The 21,570-nt window shown below is 38.9% G+C and overlaps 1 protein-coding gene across 1 annotated transcript in view; it reads right to left on the reverse strand.

The window, feature by feature from the left end:
* Nucleotides 1-21,570, reverse strand: part of LOC128732827 (cell division cycle and apoptosis regulator protein 1-like) — a 238,167-nt gene that overhangs the window by 210,949 nt on the left and 5,648 nt on the right. Inside the window, exons 3-4 of the mRNA XM_053826232.1 lie at nt 9,443-9,627; nt 8,862-9,374 (exon numbers count right to left, since the gene is read on the reverse strand). Of these exons, the coding sequence (XP_053682207.1) occupies nt 8,862-9,374; nt 9,443-9,627 (698 nt within the window). The remainder of the gene's footprint in view (nt 1-8,861; nt 9,375-9,442; nt 9,628-21,570) is intronic.

Here is a 21,570-nt window from a genome sequence, read left to right on the forward strand (position 1 = left end):
GGGTCTGCGACTGCTACACATCTCGGAATCCTCATATTATTGATTTCACACAATTCACTCCTTAACTTCCTCCAGGTTTCGAGTTCTTCAGTGGGAATTGCATCATCCCAATCAAGCTCTTTCTGCCATAACCGCTGCATTATTAACTTAGCCAGCACTACAATCGGACTCAAAATACCGAGAGGATCGAACAATTTCGCTATTTCGCTCAACACTTGACGCTTTGTTGGAAATTTTGAAGACGGCACATTACTGACTCGGAAAAGAAAGTCGTCATTCACAGGATCCCACAGAAGTCCCAACGTTTTAATCACTCCATTGACATCTACGTCCTCAAGAGAAAGGTGCTTCTCACGGTTTTCTAGCGGTACACCTTCCAAAATCCTGGGATTATTCGCACACCATTTGTGCAACTTAAACCCTCCTCTCTCTAACAGCCTTTCAATATCTTCACGAAGATTCTTCGCTTCCTTCAATGTATTCGCACCCACGAGGGCATCATCAACGTAGAAACATTTTAGCACAGCCTCGCTTGCCTCCGGAAAACTATCTCGTTCGTCATGAGCCAACTGAACCAGGGACCTTGTCGCCAAGAATGCAGAAGGCCCTACTCCGTATGTTACCCGCAGCAATTCTAAGTCCATCAATGGCTGCGACCGTTTATCTCGCCACACACATCGCTGGTATTTAGTGTGCGCGTCATTTACTTTCACTTGTTCATACATGCGCTGAGCATCTGTCGAGAACACATACTTGTGCAAGCGAAATCTTAATAGGATATCGAATAACGGGCTTTGTACCGTGGGCGCTTGCATCAACACATCGTTCAACGATAAATTTGTTGTTGTCTTCGCCGAAGCGTCAAACACTACGCGCAGTTTAGTTGTTGAACTGCCAGGCTTAAATACACAGTGGTGAGGCAGGTAATAGGCCCCAACTGTACTCTTCTCATCGTCGTTTAAAATTCTTGCGTGTCCCAGCTCAATGTATTCGCGAATGAAATCTACATATTTTAGCTTCGTTTCTGGGCATTTCTCCAATCTGTTTTCTAGCGCTTTAAAACGCCTTTCCGCTTGTGCTCTGGAATCTCCAAGTTCGTCAACGCTTTCACGAAACGGAAGTTTAACAATATATCTTCCGTCTCCACCTCGGATATATGTAGATTTGAAGTGACGTTCGCATTCATCCATTTCTAGAGGCTCGTTCATTTGTTGGTCAATCATCCAGAAACGCTTCATCAATTCGTTTAACTCTGCATTATCATCTTTGTTGGGAGCTACATGGTAGTTCTGAACGCTCACAGCGCTCCAAGTACCGCATACAGGTCCGGTGATCAGCCATCCAAGGAAGCTCTCTTGTAGCAATGGTAATTCAGCGGACATTCGAATTTTACCCCTTTTCATCAGTTCAAAAAATATTTCCGCTCCTAATAGCATATCAATTCGACTAGGTTCGAAGAATTTTGGGTCAGCCAATTTCAGATCTGGAGGAATCGGCCAGCTTCTGAAGTCGAGTTTGAGCGAAGGTAGCGCACCAGTAACTCGAGGCACCACTAAATAGTCCATAGAAAACTCAAAATCTGTTGTCTTAGATTTCACGGTTGCGTTTACGTTTGCTAGTAGACGCATAAACTTCACAGTCGTCCTTGTGCCATTTACTCCAACAATTGGTACGTTTGCACGATGCTTGGACAAACTCAGTACGTCACACATTCTCTCGGAAACAAAATTCGCCATTGCACCGGAGTCCAACAATGCGCGGCAGTTATGCGCCACGCCACCAGCATCTATCACTCCAACGATTGCGGTCACTAACAATACCTGCCTTGTAGCAGTGGCTGGTGTGGCAGGAACTTCACATTTGGCTACAGTAGGTGGCTCTTCATTCCTTCTTGTACAACTTGCTACAGAAGTGTCTATCTCGATCTTGCTAGTAGACGCTTCCGCATTGCTAGATTTATCCTTCAGATGCATCAAGGGGTGATGCTTGTTCTTGTATTCACACCATTTGCTATCATCGATCTTACAATTGACTGTACGGTGCCCACGTTTCAAACATAAAAAGCACAAACCCAGCAGCTTGGCCTTAGCGTACCGACTGTTTACGGTCAACCTTTTAAACGATTCGCACATATCTAATAAATGTTCCTTATTGCACATGAGACAACAATTTGCTTGCTGAACTGTGGCTGCATGTACCTTGCTCAGCGTACTCGGAATACCACTTCGTTGATTCATTTGAGTTCTGGACCTTGCTGAATTCGCAGATACCTCACAACGTTCGAGCATGTAACAGCGTTCCCGTAGAAAGTTTATTGTATCCTTAAAAACAGGTAGCTTACCATGTTCCACCGTTGCCTCCCAGTCCCTTCGGGTGACACTATCTAATTTCGAGATGACCAGGTTCACGAGTATTGCTTCAGACAACCCGTCCTCCATCTTAAGGTTATGAAATTCGAGAGACTCCAACCGTTTTTCTACAACATCGAGTAAAGCATTTAGCTCTGCATGACTTTCCCTAGCCATCATCTTCAGTGACAACAGCTGTGTAATATGGCCTTGGACTACCATGCGCAGATTTTCGAACCTTTTAGTTAAAATCCTCCATGCTCCCTCATAATTGTTGTCGTTTAAAGTCTGTTGATCTATGGCTCCCTGAGCCTTTCCGACTAACGCCTTATCGAGATAATGGAGTTTAGTAGCTGGCGAATCTCCCGTACATTTATCCACAATGTCCCTGAATCGGTCCTTAAATTTGTGCCAATTTTCGTAACGGCCGTCAAACGTTGGCAACGGCATTTGTTGTAAAAGCAGTGATGGCACAATCGGTTGAGCCCTTAGTTCACCTTGTTGATAAATTGACTGCACTTCAACCGATTCCGAACGTTTTACGATTTCCTTTCGAGTATCTTCATGGGCTTGGATCATTTCGGCAAGGGATATTCGAACAAACTCGTAGACTTCCTCGAAATCAATAAATTTGTTTTCAAACTCAACACGCCTGGTAGGGTCAGCAATATAAATTCGATTTTGCAACGAGTTGTACTCATTGTAGGCAGCGACCGTGGTTTCGACATATAGTTTAAGGCCATGATAGGAGAACTTACCGTGGTCCTGGTTTCTCGCTTCGATCGCTCGTCGAATGCGTTCAACCTTACCTCTTACTGCAATCAAACACTGCTCCAACGCAGCAATAGATTCCGCCATTTCGAGTTGCTTTTGGCGTGTTTGCTGTTCTTCCTTTTGCGCCCGCACACTGATGATTGGTGTCGTTGCGAAATCACTAACAACGTTGTTCGTTTCAGGACTTTTCACTGTTTCGGCTCTGGAAGAACCGATCGTAGAAGAAGCGAGACTGCCGAAAAGCGAGACTGCCGAGTGTCGAAAATAAAATCTTTCTTTTCGAATTTCCCGATCGCAATAACATAGTAACGGTATCACTTTACTTCTTTCAGTATTTGCATACCGGTTAACCTCTTCATGGGCCGAAAAATTTTCCAACTTTTCAATACGATTATTCGACCTCTTCAAGATGGTCGTCACTTATCACTCGGTATTTTCAGGTAGCAAATCGCACTCTACCAATCAAATTTCAAAACCGCAAGCGGTACGGCTCCCATTCAATACGGAAAATCAAATCAGATTCGACGCGACGCGCCAACAATTCAAAATGGTTGTCGGTGTCGCTACTTTTACACAGCACTTCGATTTTTTATTTCGTTTGCTTTTCCGCTTACGTTTTTTACTTAGCAGTGCGTGCTAAAAATTCAAAATGGCTGCCTTCACACAGCACTTCCGAAAACTCTTCCGGCTTCGCCGCAAATACACTCACTACACCGCAAATGCTTTCGGCTCTGCAACCACTTTCGTCAAATGCGTGGCAAGCGCATCGGAAATCACTTTTCGTTTATTCGAACGTTTACCGGAATGAAACCGCGAGTTTTCTTAAAGGCAATCTACCCCTATGGCGGATTGTTCACTTTTTAGCTTTTCTGCTGCTAAACTCGGTTCACTTCACCGGTTTACGGACGATCAATTCACACTAATCCACACGAAATTCACTATCCGGGTTGATAGGACCAAAATGTTCGCTCAGGAATTCGGTGGTGACTCAATAAAAAAGCAATGGACTGTATTTTTCGGTATTTACTTCCGCACTTATTAACGGTCTTCTTTCAAGTGAAGTACAGCAATCGTTTTTCACACAGTAACCAAAATACACACAGCAAGAAAATAAAAGCATAAAAACAAAGTGTCAAGACACAGCATAGGGCTGTGCTGCACGTTAAACAACGATGATTAAATCTCGTACACGGTAAAATTTTCCGTCAACATCGACAAAAGCTTTAAAATATAAAGTCGCACCCGCCTTCCAACCCTCGAATCCAAAGAGCCAGTGCGGAGTATCTATAACGGATCTCCGTCACCAAATCTCAAAAACCAACCACTAGAAATATTATTATTGTGAATTAAATATATAAGAATTGACTTCATTTTCCCATCTGCTACTTTAGCACCTCTATTATCATACGTACTAATTGTAGAATGCTCCTTCGGCGTCCTAACCAGGTTTGATATCCCGCTTACATCCCCTTACATAACCCTAAGCCCCCGGCCGACTCAATCAAACCGGCAATTTTCGGAGATATTTGCGACAGCTGTGATAGATAGAGATGTGCCCCAGAAATATTAATCTATTAATTATCAGAGATCCCCTTACTGGCTTTATTCTTAAACGGAATAAAATCACTTTCTGAACAATGCAACAATCACATTTAGTAAAGTTTTACCCCGAGTCCCACTTGAAATCATAAAAGTATTTTGTTATATACCCACATTCAGAAGTAAACGTGACCGCTGTTCATTTACTGATTAGTTAAAAAGCCCTACACCACGTCAAGGTTCAGTTTTATCGTAGGGCAAACTCCTTATTCGTAGAAGAACTAAGTTTGATGGAAGATTGTAAAACTCATAGAAAAACAACTTAGTGTTAATGCTGACGAGATTTTACGACAACTAACAATGAAGAGGGTGAAATTGTGGGTCAAATAATTATAGCTCTTGAACCCGTTTAAGGCACAGTAGAGTATCTTTCCTTTGCTGTAAAAAGGTTTCATTGTATGAGCCAGACGTCGCGTTTCAAATTTATTTTTGAGCAACTTGTACCACCAAATTATTCGAAGCTCTCAAATTACGAATTTAGGAAACAAGATCAGGGCGCAGCAACGTCACTTATAAGTAAGCCGTTACTCAATGAAGTAATGAAGCTTCAGTATCCGATTAAACCCGACCCGCGTCTGTACTGCTATACGATTCTGTGCTGAATATCGTATGTATATAAGCTATTATCGTTATATACGACTGAAAATCAACTAGAGCGGACTTTATTTAGCTTTAGTTACGATTCCGAATTTGTTAAGAGTTATTTACGATAATTTTCGGTTATTGATGTACGATTTGGTGCTAGCTGGGTACTTACTTACTTATTACGATTACTTACTAGTTCGATTAGTTTTTGAGTTACGCAATTTTTTTTTCAGCGAGTTGAAGGACTGTAGCGTATTGCTGATTGGGTCTCGGTCCGGCTCGCGAGCAAGCTGAGTAGGTATTGGCCGGCCGGACTGACACACTTCGGTCAATTGAGCGCCGTTCCTCGGACCAAGAGGACCAATATCACCCAGAATTGCTCAGTGAGGTCTTTAGGTCACAGTTCGTCATGTGTTGTGCTGTATTATATTCGTCTTTCATTTTCATTTTTCATTTTAGCGCATAAGGGGGTCCAGGAGACCAGGTCGCCAGTAAGAAATATCTATAGCAAAAGTAAATTAAAAACTTAATAAATCGTAGGTAAAAGGTAAACAGGTTTTCAAAGAACACGAAAGTGCAGATGTCAAGATAATTTGGAAAATTATTTGAATATATGCAACCAGCTTAAGCTGATTATAAATACCGCAATTAGGAAGTACAATCTTATGGAATATGAAATCAAAGCTTGCCAATAAGAAATATCTATGTCCTCTATGCTACACCAAGGCAGATAGAGAGAGATCCGGCATCTGAGAACAATAATCGTGTCGATTAACCGACTCCAGGTTCTCGATGCTAGATGACCGATCGGAAAGCAGTGGGTAGCTCAGAACAGTGTTGAATACAAAAACATAATGAGACTGCAACGTATAGATGATGAAACCGCTGTGCAGTTCTCCAATCGAAACGCTATTGGGGACATACCCTACCTTGTACCTACATACCTGCTATCACAGAGTACCAGGAGTGATCCCCGCTACCGGTCAAACCTCCTTTCTGTCTTTCTTGGACCATTCTTTCTTCTAGTTCTAGTTTCATTAGATTCTTAGTCGTCAGCGTCTTTTATCCTCTGTGATGACCTGAAATACCCTCGATGCCTCTCACACACATTAATGCATTGTGGAAGACGAGGTTGAAAAGAGAAAATAAGAAGAAATGGGATTTTTGGTCAGTTTTGGTTGGTATATTATTCGACAAAAAAAGTGGTCTGGTCGGCGTGCGAGATAGTGTTCTTCAAAAAGAACTCTGACTCTTTTTAGCTCCAACTCCCATCCGCCACCCGGGAGTACGCCCCCAAAGGCTGAACCACCAAGCCCAGGGCGTTTTTGAGTTACGCAAAAAATTAAGTTTTATTTATATGAGAGTCCTCATCCCCCTACCACAGGGTGAGAGGTCTCTAACCATCAAAAAATAAATCCAAGACTCCAAAACCCCCACATGCCAAATTTGGTTCCATTTGCTTGATTAGTTCTCAAGTTATGAGGAAATTTGTACTTCATTTATATGGGAGCCCCCCGTCTTAAAAAGGAGAGGGGTCATAATTCACCATAGAAAAAAATTTTGCCTTCTAAAACCCCCAAATACCAGATTTGGTTCCACTTGCTGGATTAGTTCCCAATTTATTAGGAAACTTGTATTTCATTTGTATGGGAGCCCCCTCACTCCTAAACAGGAGAGGGGGGCTCCCTCTCTTACCTCCGAAAACCCTCACGTGCCAAATTGGGTTCCATTTGCTTCATTAGTTCTCGAGTTTTGAGGAAATTTGTATTTCATTTGTATGGGAGCCCCCCTCCTGAACATGGAAGGGGTCATAATTCATCATAGGAAAAATGCTTGCTTCCAAAAATCCCCACATGCCAAATTTGGTTCCATATGCTTGATTAGTTTTCAAGTTATGAGGAAATTTGTATTTCATTTGTATGGGAGCCCCCCCTCTTAAAGGGAAGAGGGGTCATAAACCCCTTTCTAAAGAGGCAAACGGTCTCAATTCACCATAGAAGAAATTCTTCCTCCTAAACAGGGGAGGGGTCCCAATTTATAAAAAAAGTTCTTGCCTCCTAAAATCCCCACATGCCAAATTTGGCTCCATTTGCTTGATTAGTTCTCGAGATAAGAGAAAATTTGTATTTCATTTGTATGGAAGCCCCCCTCTCTTAAAGGGGAGAGGGGTCATAATCCCCTCTCTAAACAGGGGAGGGGTCTCAATTAAGCATAGAAAAAATTCTTGCCTCTGAAAACCCCCACATGCCAGATTTGGTTCCAATTGCTTTATTAGTTCTCTAGTTATGCAGAAATTTGTGTTACATTTGTATGGGAGCCCCTCTTAGGGGGAAGGGGTTTTAACTATCATAAGAACCTTTCCCTACATGCCAATTTTCACGCCGATCGGTTAAGTAGTTTTCGATTTTATAAGGAACATACCGACAGACAGACAGAAATGCATTTTTATAGATAAGAATAGCAATATGATGAAGGTGATGATAGCAAAATGACAACTAATTCAGCTTTCCCATTAATATTATGTAACAGCAAGATTAGTATTCCGTTTAATATTTTTGATAGCAAAAGTAGTACAGTGGACCCCCGTTCGTTTGAACGATTCCTCTTGCAAACTAACGGGGTTACTTTTTAATTTGAACAACTGGTAACCCGAAATATGCTGAAACCTGTGTGAACCGGCCGCCCTGCTCTGTGTTATTGTTTTGGTGGTTTGTTTTAGTTGGCAGTTGCAAGTGCGAGTATTGCATTTTCCGATCGGATTTCTATCTTAAGCGTTAGGAAAACGAAATGTGAAACCGATTAAACACGCTAAGTCAGTACAAACAAATCGTGTTTATGTGCATTGTCTGCATAAACAAATGATGTCATGTTGAGAATGACGTTTGAACCATTTTTAATTTGCACGTCGTGCAAACCAACGGGGTTCAAATTAAAAAGTGTTCAGATTAAAAATGGTCAAACGAACGGGGGTCCACGGTATTCAATTTAATATCACGGCGTGGAATTTTTGCAATCAATTTTAATATTTTAATCACTAAGTCGACCAAAATGAAAACACACCGAGTAATCAATATCAGTTACGTCAAGGAATTAAATTTTGTTTTCAATTTGCTCTAAAATTTTTACTCGGGAAGCCAGCCATCGCATGTACGAATCTCAGCTGGGAGAGGCTATTTGAATAAATAGAATCATAGCACTAGTCCCGCAATTGTCCTGTACAACAGCTGAATGCGATATCTGTCGAATAAACACAGGAGGATAAGTTTAGAAAACGGAAAATAACACTTAGGCTATGCTTTGCTTTATGAAGTTTTTTATGCAGACTTGTGCTACTCTTCACGTTCAATAAGGTCAACACATTCTCCAAAGATGCAGCCAGTCGCGTTTCTTTTCTACTACTTCCCTGCGAAGTTAGTTGAAGCGACAGAGCAGTTGTTGATTAAATTGAACAATGTGATGATATACGTTTCATATTTTATATTATAAAAGGGCAAATTATTATATGCCAGAAGCACATAGCCACAAAAGAGTTTAATCAAATTAGACATTACTTACCAGCGTGAACAATTTGAAAGATCTATCCCTGTAAGCAATTTACATGTTCGAATTGCAGTCTTTATGAGCACATTTGGATCAGAATGCGGGTTTTCGCCATCCAGTGAGGGGGACCATGGACCCCCTATAGCCATTGTTTCGTTTTTTCCACGAATGCCAACAAGAAAATTAATTAGTCGTGTAGGATGTAAAAAGTCGCGATCGTCATCTGACCGGTCACGTTCTTCTCCAGTAGCGAAACATTTTTGATAAAACTCAGCTATAGGTGGTGTACTCATTAGCATTACTTTTGCACTATACAAATAATCAGCGTCTATCGGTTCCGTGAGATTGTCATTTGTATGCAACGGTTCGACATCCTTATGCATAACATGGAATAAACAAGGTTTACGTATTGTAAACGGTTCATTTGGTGGAAAGGCATCGACCCAACGTATTTGCGCTGTAAAAAAGTCGGATGGTATATAAAGCGTATGATATCGACGACGCAACTCAAGGATATCAGCATTTTTCCTGTGAAATAAATACAATACATCCATCATAAATAATTGTATAACTACTCAATAAAAAAAATAGCTTACAGTGTTAGAAGTTGCTTCGGCATTTGTACCATGTATCGTGGAGCTGGACGAACCTTTCTACGTTTCGGTGACAATTTTCTGATAGGGCTTCTATCACGATCCTTGCGTTCTGGTGTGCGATCACGTTGCTTGTCTCTGTGACGATCAACGTCCCTATCATCGCGGCGACGACGGCGACCATCGTTCTGTAAATGTAAAGATAATTGATAATATTTTAACTATATCTATTTCTTAAAATAATGCCGTTTCAATCAAAGAGAGTTGTATTATGGGTACTAAAAATGGAGGATCTGCCGAAAACTGGAAAAAGCAGAACAGAGTATAACCGTGGTTGAAAAGAATAAATAAAATACGGTTGCAAATAGTTTCAGTTTGACGGAAGCTACATGCACCAGAGATTAAATAGGAAACAAAATTGAGAATATTTTTGTCCGGAACTCAACGAGGTCGAAGATATTACGATTAAGTTAATTACCGTTGCGCTAATTTCATGGATTTACACTTCAAACTTTTGCTACAAGCAACATTTATAAAATTAGGTGTGTAATGGCATTAAATAAATTAAACAATCAGTTATCTGTAGCAAGGTTTACAATTTTCATATAATTATTGTGATATATCCAAAATATGATATGAAACAAACTACAAACGACACGGTTTTGTTAAAAAGAGGGATAGGGCTTATAAATGAAGAGAAAAATAAAATTGGCGGCCATGTTGGATACTCAAATCACCGATCATCTAGACATCGCTAACCCACACTTGATAGCCGATTATTAATCAGGTTTTCGACGCGGATATAGTACTTCAATCGCTTTTGCAGAAATAACTAACATCTACAGCAACCTAGATAATCACCGTTGTACTGTTATGGTGCTAGTCGACCTTTCGTTAGCATTCAACTGCGTCAACCATGAGATCCTACAAGAAGAACTACAACAAGCAACGGGTTTTCGGCAGCATCCTGAGATTTGATTTAATCGTAGGTACCTATCTCGATCAACGCAACCAAGTGGTTAAACTCGGCGAATCAACATCATCAGAAAGACAACTGTTACTGTAGAGAGACTTATTTGACCAACGACACTAATTTTGGTTTTAGTGATGGTGTTTTGGTCATCGGGTAAACTAGTTTATTTGCTGTCTAGGCCAACGTTTCAAGAATTTATTTCCTCTTCATCAGGGTAACTACGAAAATACAGTTTACATTTACATTGAGTTACAAAATCAATTTTTTACACACAAAACTTACAAACATATTAAACTAATTCTTGTCAAGTTTGTTGGGGTGGGCTTTTTCTGCTATTAGTCGAACTACACTATAAAGAAACAGTACGAATTTATTATAAACTAATAGGTTGGTCTAACTTTGAAAATTCAAATTTGAATACCGGCGAGCAATAACTTACACAGTCATTCCTGTACACAACACAGTACGGTTATGACTTTCAGGGAGCGTCAAAATGAAGAGTACATTGTCGTTGTACATGCGTATCGCCTGACAACAACACGATACAGCACGAACCGGCTGAGAGACGGTGTGTCTTCGAACGACGGGCGGCCGGCCGAGCGAGAGAGTTGCCAAAATCGAAACCGTGCCAAAATCGAGACCCTTTTTTGATATGAAAAAATTGGCAAAATGTTATTAATCAACGATTGCAACCTTTTTATGTTTACAAAATCCGCCAAGAGCTATCCGTGCGGCGCAAGTAAGTTTTTGGCGATCTGCGGTAAGACGTAGTCCTACGGCAATAAAAATATTTTTGTTCGAAATCGCAAACTTTTTTTCATGAGCACACTTAGGGCAATATATTTTTGCCATTTAAAGTATGTATGCGGAAACTGACTGATATTTAAGCATATTTTTGGAAGTAAAATATTTTGTGTTGCCAAAAACGGATACTTTTGTTGCCAAAATCGAGGCATGCCAAAACCGAACCATGCCAAAATCGAGCCATGCCAAATTCGAAATCCCACTGTAATTATTTTAAACATACTAACTTAATGCAAACATTAAATTCTTTCTTAGTGATAACAGTTATTGAAATCATACTAATTACAAGCTTTCCGATATCAATACATCTGCAGCCCCCTCGTGAAGCAAGTGCTGCACCGCACCGATCCATTACCGTTTATCCTACGGACAGATTCTCATTAGAACTAGTTACTTCTCTCTCCTTCTCTTCTGATATTTGCACTTGCAACGCTTGCAACTGTAAAATACCTCTCTTTCTCTGATATAGTGTCACGTTTTTTTGGCGAAGCAGATATGGTCTGAAGCGTGGGAGGATATTGTCATTTTTGATTTTATTCGTCATGTTTGCTATCCGCGTGCGCATGTCGTTGAACACCATTGACTGATTTTTGTTTCGTAAATGCGGTTACATGAGCTCACTGTGCTTCCAGGTCGAGCCTTATATTGCGGGACGGTAAATCGGCATTGTGCAGATTTCATAAAAGTGTTTAACCCTTGGTTTGGACTTTCAATTAATTGAAGGTGCGGTGGGTAAGGATGCGTTTTTTCGCCTTTGGACATTAGCTTGACTTTGAATCCTTTGAATAGATTCTTTTGATAATTGTTTGGAACTTGGAAGACCTGTGAATTCTCAGCTGTGAATAGGTTTAGTGCAAATGTGTTTTAAGCAAATTTGGATAATTTGACATTTTCTCAGTCAACTGAAAACTATGTATTGTCTGTTGTTTCGTTTTTTATGTTGTTCAGAGCGCTAGATATATGGAATTTCGCCTGTTTGGGGACGCGATAAGTAACTTTTTCGTCACGTACAGAGTGGTCGTGCGGATTTGAGTACACTTAGGTATCAGGCTTTCACTTTAATCTATAGACTTCGTAAGCGGTTTTTGCCGCCACACCGCATCAACTATTAGAAGCATATAATTTCCTACAATATATTTCTTATATCGCGTGATAAAGATAATAATAAATACTAGTTTAAAATTGTAAAAAATTGTAATAAGTAGCCAGTTTCATCCATGTTACCGAGAGTTATGAATGAAGCGAAATATTGACTTATTTTACCCCACCACCATCTTTCGGTTAGTAGTATTTATGTTTAAACGTACTATTCGTACTATACTATGAAATACACCATCTACAGGGATGAGACATTGTCGCGGTTATGCAAGATTTACCATAACACTCCCTACAGCCGGCTGTCTGGAGTTTAAATTGCTATAAATACTTTTACCTAATATATAACTCTCTGCTTAGACTTAGTAATAGTGTGAGTATTCATTCAAATTTTTCATTGGAACAAATATATTCTCAAAACTATAATAAATGAAAAAATTAAATACCATCGAATGAATAATGAATAGACGAAAAACATACCTAAAATTCTACATTTTATAAAAAAACAAAAAAGCAACGATCGCATCACTTATCAAGGTGAATCCTGATCCAACAAACCCAACCTTACTAGCAAAACTCCTTCCTGTAATCTTTGTAGGGATGCAGAGGTTAACACGGCCCCTAGAACAGCAAAGATTACACTAACATTCCCTCCCCGTTCCCACCTGATTGCAAGGACGTGGCCGGCGCAGTTATTGATCATTACTATGTCGAATCACTGAATTTTGCACAATGAGAATGATCGGTAAATCCCAACCACATTCATTTGATTCATTATGCAATTTCACTGGTTCTGGTCAATCACTGAGTGCAACCATATGTGTAATCAGTCTAAGCTAAGCTACTGTACTGAATTTTGGAAGATAAAATATGAATATCATTTCTTGACGATTCCCTCTCAACCCATAACGCGAATCCAGTGCTAATAATTCGTGGTGAGATGTTGCAGTGTGGAGGTCAATGCGTCATCTCATAGAAAGAATACAACATCCCCGTTGGCTGCTGCCATGCAGTAGTAGGCTTTCTTAGAGTATGCGAATGTTACGATGTATTTGCTACCAACTGCATGCCCAACGACAAGCAATTCTTTGTGTTTATCAGAGCAACAGTAGGCAAATTAACCACTACAGGTGAAAAATTTGCTCGTTCTACGTGGTTCTAACTATTAACTTTGTTTATACTATTAACTATACCATTATACTGTTAAACAATAATTGTTTAAAATAAAAAATGTGCATATTGGTTAATTATGATAGTTTTATTCAAAATTTTATCGATTTTCATAAATTTATTAAAAATACCGAATTTTCAGCATATTAATACCGTAGTTCGGCATTGTCAGCTAGTGTTTTACAGAAAATCTCGTTAAAATTTGACAGTTTGGGTCGCTTACGCTTTACGAATATTCGTCAATTTCAGCCGAGTTTCAGCATTGATTACCGGATATCTTGGAAAAATAATACCGAGATTGTCGGTAAAGTTTGACAGTTGTTTGATGTTTTGGATTTCCAAGATCTCGGTGCTTCAATGTTTTACCGAGATTTTCACCAAGATCTCAGCTGTTGGGATCTCGGCAATTTATTTTATCGTACTCGGTGATAAAATCTAAGTGTGTATACCAATTTGATATCTGTGCTTGGGAAGTAAGCCAAAACAAGTGACAAAGTTTCCTCATTTCAACAAGATTTCTTAACACCGCGGTTCAACCTAGACCATTTTGATGTCCTTGTTTGGGAAGTACGCCAGAGAGAGTGACAAAGCCCCCTCGTGTCAACAGATTTCTTACGAACGCGATTAAACCTAGTCGAATTTGATGTCTGTGTTAGGGAAGTGTGCCAGAAAAATGACACAAGTTCGTTGTCCCAACAGATCGCAAATTCTTTACTGCGAGACGATTAAACCTCGGTGAATTTGATATCTGTGTTGGAAAAATGTGCTACAGCTGTAATGTTCAGTTATAATACAACTCTGTATGAATACGCATGCTTGCCGTTTCATTAGAAGTGTAGTGAAAAGATGTGCTGTTGATAAAATAGGATTGAATTGGTAAAATCCCTTCAACGTGGGAAACCATGGATAATAAAAACAATCTTTAATTTCAGTAAGGTAGCAGGAAAGCAAAAGTTTGTGTTCTTGATTTTGTTAAATTGTTTTCAAATGTACATAGAAATAACTCTGAAATCTTTTGAGGATAGAACGTATGCAATGTTACTACTTTGATAAATGTTACATACAACACATGTAGCATGTATATATGTTGCATATAGCATGTATACATGAAGAATCGAATGATTACAAGCATGAATACATGCTACTGTCACTACAAAGAGACTTACGTAATCCTGCGTCACCTATATATGAGGTCGTGTCTTGTACACAACCCCTGATTTTTTAGCTCCTACCCCCATCCGCGAACCGGAAGTACGCCCTTAAAGGCTGACCACCAAGCCCAGGGTATTCCATCACTTCCATTTTAGATTTTATCGATATTTTTAAGTTGCTCACTGGTTCCGCTTGACCTTAACTAAGGATAGATTGTTTAATTATGTAATTAGTTTATAGTTTACCACATAGTGAAGAAAAAAATGGAGGGAAGGAACCTACAGTAGGTTAGTGGTACAGGACTGTCGGCTTAACTTTACTATAAGAAAAGTCGTACTAAAAAGTATGTAGAAGAGCGAGAAAAAAGGAAAGGTGGGTAGGGTTTTGTTTCAGTTCTCTGGGAGAGAACTTACTTGGCCCTCCCGGTGCCTTCAACCCCTGAATAGATCTGTTTTTAAATCGAATTCGTTCAATTCCGCGACACATACTACACATAGAGCTAAACAGGGCTGTCATTCGCTCACACTATGCGCCCAATGTTCCAATATTATGCCTTGTCGCACAGAGCGATTCGGCAACACACCTCAACAGCTAATATGCACACAGCGTACGAGCGAAAGCGGAGTGAAGCGATCGACAGCACTCGGTGAAAATCGCCCAGTGAGTGATCATCCAAACAGCACTTGGTGCTGCCCTTTGCCACACTCCGTGCGGAATTAACGCAAAAAATTGTTTTGTATTTACAAATTTTCTGCCCTTTTAAAAGTGAAAATACACGCTGCACTGAACAACTAATATGGTCTATGCTAAGTTAGTACGGATCAGGCGACGCAACAGATGTTTTGAAAAATGTTTTTTTTTTCAATCACACCACTTCAACTGACCCAGCGCAGGGTGTACAATCCAGCCGCGCAGAGTGCGGCTCTTGGTGTGGTAAAGCACGCAGCAAATTTATCACTCTGCTTTTGCGACTGCCTTTTCCTGGTGCGCGTAAAACACGAAAGAGCCTGTTTAGCAAAAGAGACACTGAAGGGAATTTGTGGGCGAACACACACCGCATGACGAGTGTTGTGTTGTTTAAGAATGTGTGTCTTTTGGTTTGCGCTGCGGTTTATACCACCTCTGGCAGCTAAATTATGCAATACTACATACTACACAGGCACTAAATTAAATTAAGCTAGATAACATTTACATTCTACACACGGCTTAGTTCTTAAGCGGCTGTTGAAGGACTCGATGAACCACCTACCCAAGGGAGGGCAAGCACGGGTTGTATGAAACTAACCTAGATATTCGAAAAGTTTCTTGTAATTATGAAAATATCAAATATCAAAAATACATCTTTTTACCTTTATTACTATAACAAAGGTTTAAAAATTGGTCGAAAAACACGAAATTGATCCGAGGCCCGGAGGCCAAGTCACATATACCAATCGATAGGGTTCGGCGATTTGAGCAATGTGTGTGTGTGTGTGTGTCTGTGTGTGTGTGTCTGTGTATGTGTGTGTGTGTGTCTGTGTGTGTGTGTCTGTGTATGTGTGTGTGTGTGTCTGGGTGTGTGTGTGAGTGTGTGTCTGTGTGTGTATGTGTATGTGTGTGCGTGTGTGTGTGTGTGCGTGCGTGTGTGTGTGTGTGTGTGTGTGTGTGTGTGTGTGTGTGTGTGTGTGTGTGTGTGTGTGTGTGTGTGTGTGTGTGTGTGTGTGTGTGTGTGTGTGTGTGTGTGTGTGTGAATGTATGTAATGATTTTTTCTATCGCCTGTTTCTCAGACATGACCACATGACTGAACCGAATCGTTCGCTATTACTTTTGTTTGAAAGGTACTATTGTCTAGTAGATCACTATTGAGTTATTTCGTGATACGACGTTTCGTTTAAAAGTTATAAGCCAAAATGTGAAAACTATGTGACACGGATTTCTTTGGAACTACATGACCGATTTCAATGATCGTAGTATCAAATGAAAGCTCTTGTTAAATTAAAAGTTATAATCTTACTAGATAATTTATCTAGTTTAAATTATTTTAGTATCAAATTAGAGATTTTAATGCTGTTAAAATATATGAAAAATTTTAGAAGAATTGGTTTTGCCGGTCAAGAGATATTAACCCTCGAACACTCGCGCCAACTTTTGTAACGTGCTTACCCGCGCGCACAATTGCCCAAAACCAAAAAAACGTGCGTATTATAGTTTTGACTAGGAAAACTTGGTTTTAGGTTTATCGAACCTTCGGGTTGTTGAAATTGAAAGGTCTATCATCTGGTGGAATTTAAATTTTGATTAATCCCCCCAAAAGTGAAATAAAAAAAATATTTCTCTTCAGTTTCAATAGAACGCATTGATGTGTTCTGCAAAGTTATAGAGCATACTATTACAAGAAATTTTGCTGAAGATAGTAACCTTCTATCTCTGCAGCGAAGATAGAAAAATCTTATTTATTGTATATGAATTTGTAAAATTTTTCTATTTTAGCTCTTTTTGTAACTGTTGTACGACTTTTTCATGTATTACAAAGTTGTTCAAATAGAAAAACACACAACTTTGCTGAATATAGTATACCTTTATGTTTGCTTGTTTAGGAACTGTAAAACTTTGATTATAAAAAATACCCTAATTTTGACTCCGAATTACTCGACTACCAGCAGACGGATACATTTTAAACTTTTTACCTTTGCTGATAGTTTTGCTGCATACAGACACCATTTTTCCATATGAAGAAACAAGAAAATTCTAGTTGGGGCCAACTTCTGGTACACCTAACACCTCACATGCTGATTGCTTCGTTTCTGTGATGGCAGTTTTGCTGATCTATTTTTCCAACAATTTAAAGTATTAATGCATTGAATAATTATGACATTTTGCTCATAACAAGTTTATTGAAGAATATATGTAGGGTCAGGTGGGGCAAAACGGGTCACCTAAGGAAAGTACTCGATGCGTTTTTCTACGCATTTAATTTTAACCCACTTATCATTTATTTAGTTACTAATAATCTCTTCCGTAAAAATCAAAATCAAAAATCAAGTCCGATTTTTCGAGGATCATATATTTTTTGTGAATACATTTAAAAGATATGTTATTTTAATCTCTCAAAAAGTACGGAGCAAGATGGGTCAAAATGCGGGGCAAAATAGGTCACATAACAAAAAGCGAATTTTTTTTATCGAAAACCTTTATGAATTCTTTACAGAAACAAAAATTATTCATTGGTGCTGCAGAAAAACGACTTATATATTTCAAAATTGGCGACAAAAATAAACAAAACGAAACAAAATAAAAATTATAACCGGAGTGATTCGCGATTGGGGCTCAACTGGCAAATTGTAAACAAATTGTTTTATTACACCATCAGCCTTAAAAAGACTGATAATATCCTTGAAAAGAATCCTTTCTTCTGTTTTAATCGTTAGAATTATTTAAAACAAGTTTTTAGTGATGGGCGATAAAAGTGTTTAAAACAAAACAAAAGACAGTTTACAGTTTAGCCCCTTGCATTGTTATGAAGTGACAGGCTTATTTGCAAATCGTTTTGTAAACAGGCGATAGTAAAGAGCGAAACTGCGTTGTTTTCAAAACACAGGCGCATTGTAAACAGGCGAAACTAAATAAAAAAATCAAAACAAGGCGAAACAGGGCTGGGCGAATTTCATTGTCAAAATGCTTTGAGGCTCATTCCAAGGGGTTCAACTATAAAACTTAGATTTTGAGCTTGAATGCACAAATTTTATGCAGTATTGTTGTGAAATTATAAGATTGATTTATTCTACACCAATTTATGTCTTTAAACTTGATTTTTGTAACTTTTATTTAAATTAAGGCTTGAAAATGTACTGGCAAATTATCACAGTGATATTCCTTATTGTTAGTTGCGCCCTTATCGCGAATCACTCCGGATATCAGACAAAAAGTGAAATGTTGAATAACTAACCTTTTCCCGGATTAACTGTTTTGTGGATAAAATATATGCCGGGCCAACTAAACACAGTCATTTACAACAATAAAGAAACTCAAAAATACAGATATATGGACAAACATATGGACAAATATGATTATGAAGAGCGTTACTTTAGGTACTACATGAAAAAATCGTTGGCTTGTATTAAGCTGAAACTTTCATGTTAATGCAACTGACCTATCTTGCTCCGTGACGTCTTGCTCCGTGACGTCTTGCCCCACCTTACCCTACGTTAGTTAAACAACGATTTGTAACTTTATAACAATATGGCGTTGAAAAACCTACACATGTTGTACAAAGTACAATAGCGTGAATAACCAAAGGTTAATAAAAATTGATGAAAATTATTCAAGAAAACTATTGATGTGAATCAAATAGAATAGCATTACAGGAAATTATGCATAGTTCAAAAACCTATCAACTAGACCTAGACCTTTACTAGGCAATGCATATGTTAAAGAATAAGATTTCCTCTTACAACTTACTTTTATTTGCACTTACTTATTTATACTTACTCAGCAATTTCATGAAAAAAGGATCTATCAAAATTTAAAAGCGTTCCTATTTTGTTCAAATTTTGTAAACTTATTCAATTTTTAAAAATTTATGTAAACCAACGCACTATGCAACGCTAGCCAATAGATGAATTATGTTCCAAAGACGTGTCGATTTCTATCTCAAATAGCAAGTAAGACCGTAAGTACAGACAAAGGTTCCTTTTACCACTAGGTGGATTAAATCGGGTTTTTATTTAATACTAGCTGACCCAACAAACTTCGTATTCCCACAAATTAACCTATGTTGTACATAAATCATGAATCTTGGATAATCTTCGTCACAATCTCGACTTTTGCAAGTTTCTGAGAAGTTCAACCTTAGATGATTCATTTTGGCAGTTACGTAACTATGAGAGCATCCCAGGTAACCAATAAGCATCACCAATGCTAATCAAATGTAGGTCAATAAGCATTTAAGTCGACTTAAATGCTACTTAAATGCTATTTTGGCAAAATATACAGCTACTTTACTGATAACCTTCTTATAGTGCTGACAATGCTAATTTACAGCTAATTACGACACGAAGAATTTAAATACAATTTTGGATGCCAATTTACAACACCTATGCAGTCAAAAAGCTAATATAGAACAACGTGCAGTATACAATGCCAGATATGCTGATTTGCTACTTATGATAATGCTTATTAGTTACCAGGAATGGGTAGTTTAATATACAAATTTGCAATTTTTCCTCACAGTAAAGTAGAAAACAACTCCCCTGTCCCCTCATTGCATAGCCAGAAAACGGATAATAATATTCGCCATGATTGTACAACATTTCGCCGAATATCATTTTGCGAAAAACCTTAAGCGGAATGTACCACTTCATGGAAAACTTTTTTGTGGAAAGTACCATTTCACGATACTCTCTTTACTCGCTGTCGCTCGTTTCAGGAAACTCAGGTAGACCGGAAAACAAATAAACCTAGACAGTGGGCCGCCCACTTCCGACGGCTTCCGACTTCCAGTGGGCTTCCGACGGCCGTCTCGTTCTGAATGATCCAGTGTTACTATATAGTTTTTGTGATCTTGCTATTGACTAATGTTATGGAAGAGTCACAAATTTCTCGAGTTCGATCAGTTTTTGAGTTTCGCAAAAATTTCTGTTTTATTTGTATGAGAGTCCATATCCCCCTACCACAATTTCTAATTCACCATAGAAAATATACTTGCCCTCGAAAACCTTCACATGCCAAATTTGGTTCCATTTGCTTGATTAGTTCTGAGGAAATTTGTATTTCATTTGTATGGAAGCCCCCCTCTTAGTGGGGGGAGGGGCCTCTAACCATCATAAGAACCTTTCCTGGCCCAAAAAACCTCTACATGCAAATTTTCACGCCGATCGGTTCAGTAGTTTTCGATTCTATAAGGAACATCCCGACAGACAGACAGACAGAAATCCATTTTTATATATAAGATAATGGTGATGGTATTACTTAACCAACCATAATTTATTAATTTACTAGCTGACCCGACAAACTTCGTATTGCCACAAATTAACCTGTGTTGTACATAAATCATGAATCTCGGATGATCTTTGTCACAATCTCGAGTTTTGCAAGCCCCTCAGTGGGCGGCGCTTCCGACGGCGGGTCACCGGCAACACTCGCGACCGTCTCGTCTTGAATGATCTAGTGTTACTATAGATAGTTTTTGTGGTCTTGTATTGACTAATGTTTTATGGAAGAGTCTCGAATTTCTCGAGTTCGATTAGTTTTTGAGTTTCGCAAAAATTTCTGTTTTATTTGTATGAGAGTCCATATCCCCCTACCACAGGGGTGAGAGGTTTCTAACTATCGTAAAATAAATTCAAGACTCCAAAATCTCCCACATGCCAAATTTGGTTCCATTTGCTTGATTAGTTCTCAAGTTATAAGGAAATTTGAATTTCATTTGTATGGGAGCTCCCCTCTTAAAAGGGGAGCTGGTCGTAATTCACCATAGAAAAAATTTCTGCCATCTAAAACTCCCACATGCCAAATTTGGTTCCATTTGATTGATTAGTTCTCGAGATAAGAGGAAATTTGCATTTCATTTGTATGGAAGCCCACCCTCTTAAAGGGGAGATGGGCCTTAACTCGCTTTCTAAAGAAGAGAGGGGTCTCAATTCACCATAGAAAAAAATCTTGCGTCCAAAACCACTTACATGTCAAATTTGGTTCCAGTTGCTTGATTAGTTCTCGAGTTATGAGGAAATTTGTTTTTCATATGTATAGGAGCCCCCCCCCCCCTCTTAAAGTGGGGAAATCCATAGAAAATATACCATAGAAAATGTTCTTGCCTACAAAAACACCCACATGATAAATTTGGTTCCAGTTGCTTGATTAGTTCTAGAGTTATGTGGAAATTAGTATTTCGTTTGTATGAGAGCCCCCCCTCTTAAAAAGGTAAGGGGTCCTAATTCACCATAGAAAAAAAATGGTTGC

The sequence above is a fragment of the Sabethes cyaneus genome, chromosome 1 (genome assembly GCF_943734655.1).
Source record: "Sabethes cyaneus chromosome 1, idSabCyanKW18_F2, whole genome shotgun sequence".
In the NCBI taxonomy this organism is placed as follows: domain Eukaryota; kingdom Metazoa; phylum Arthropoda; class Insecta; order Diptera; family Culicidae; genus Sabethes; species Sabethes cyaneus.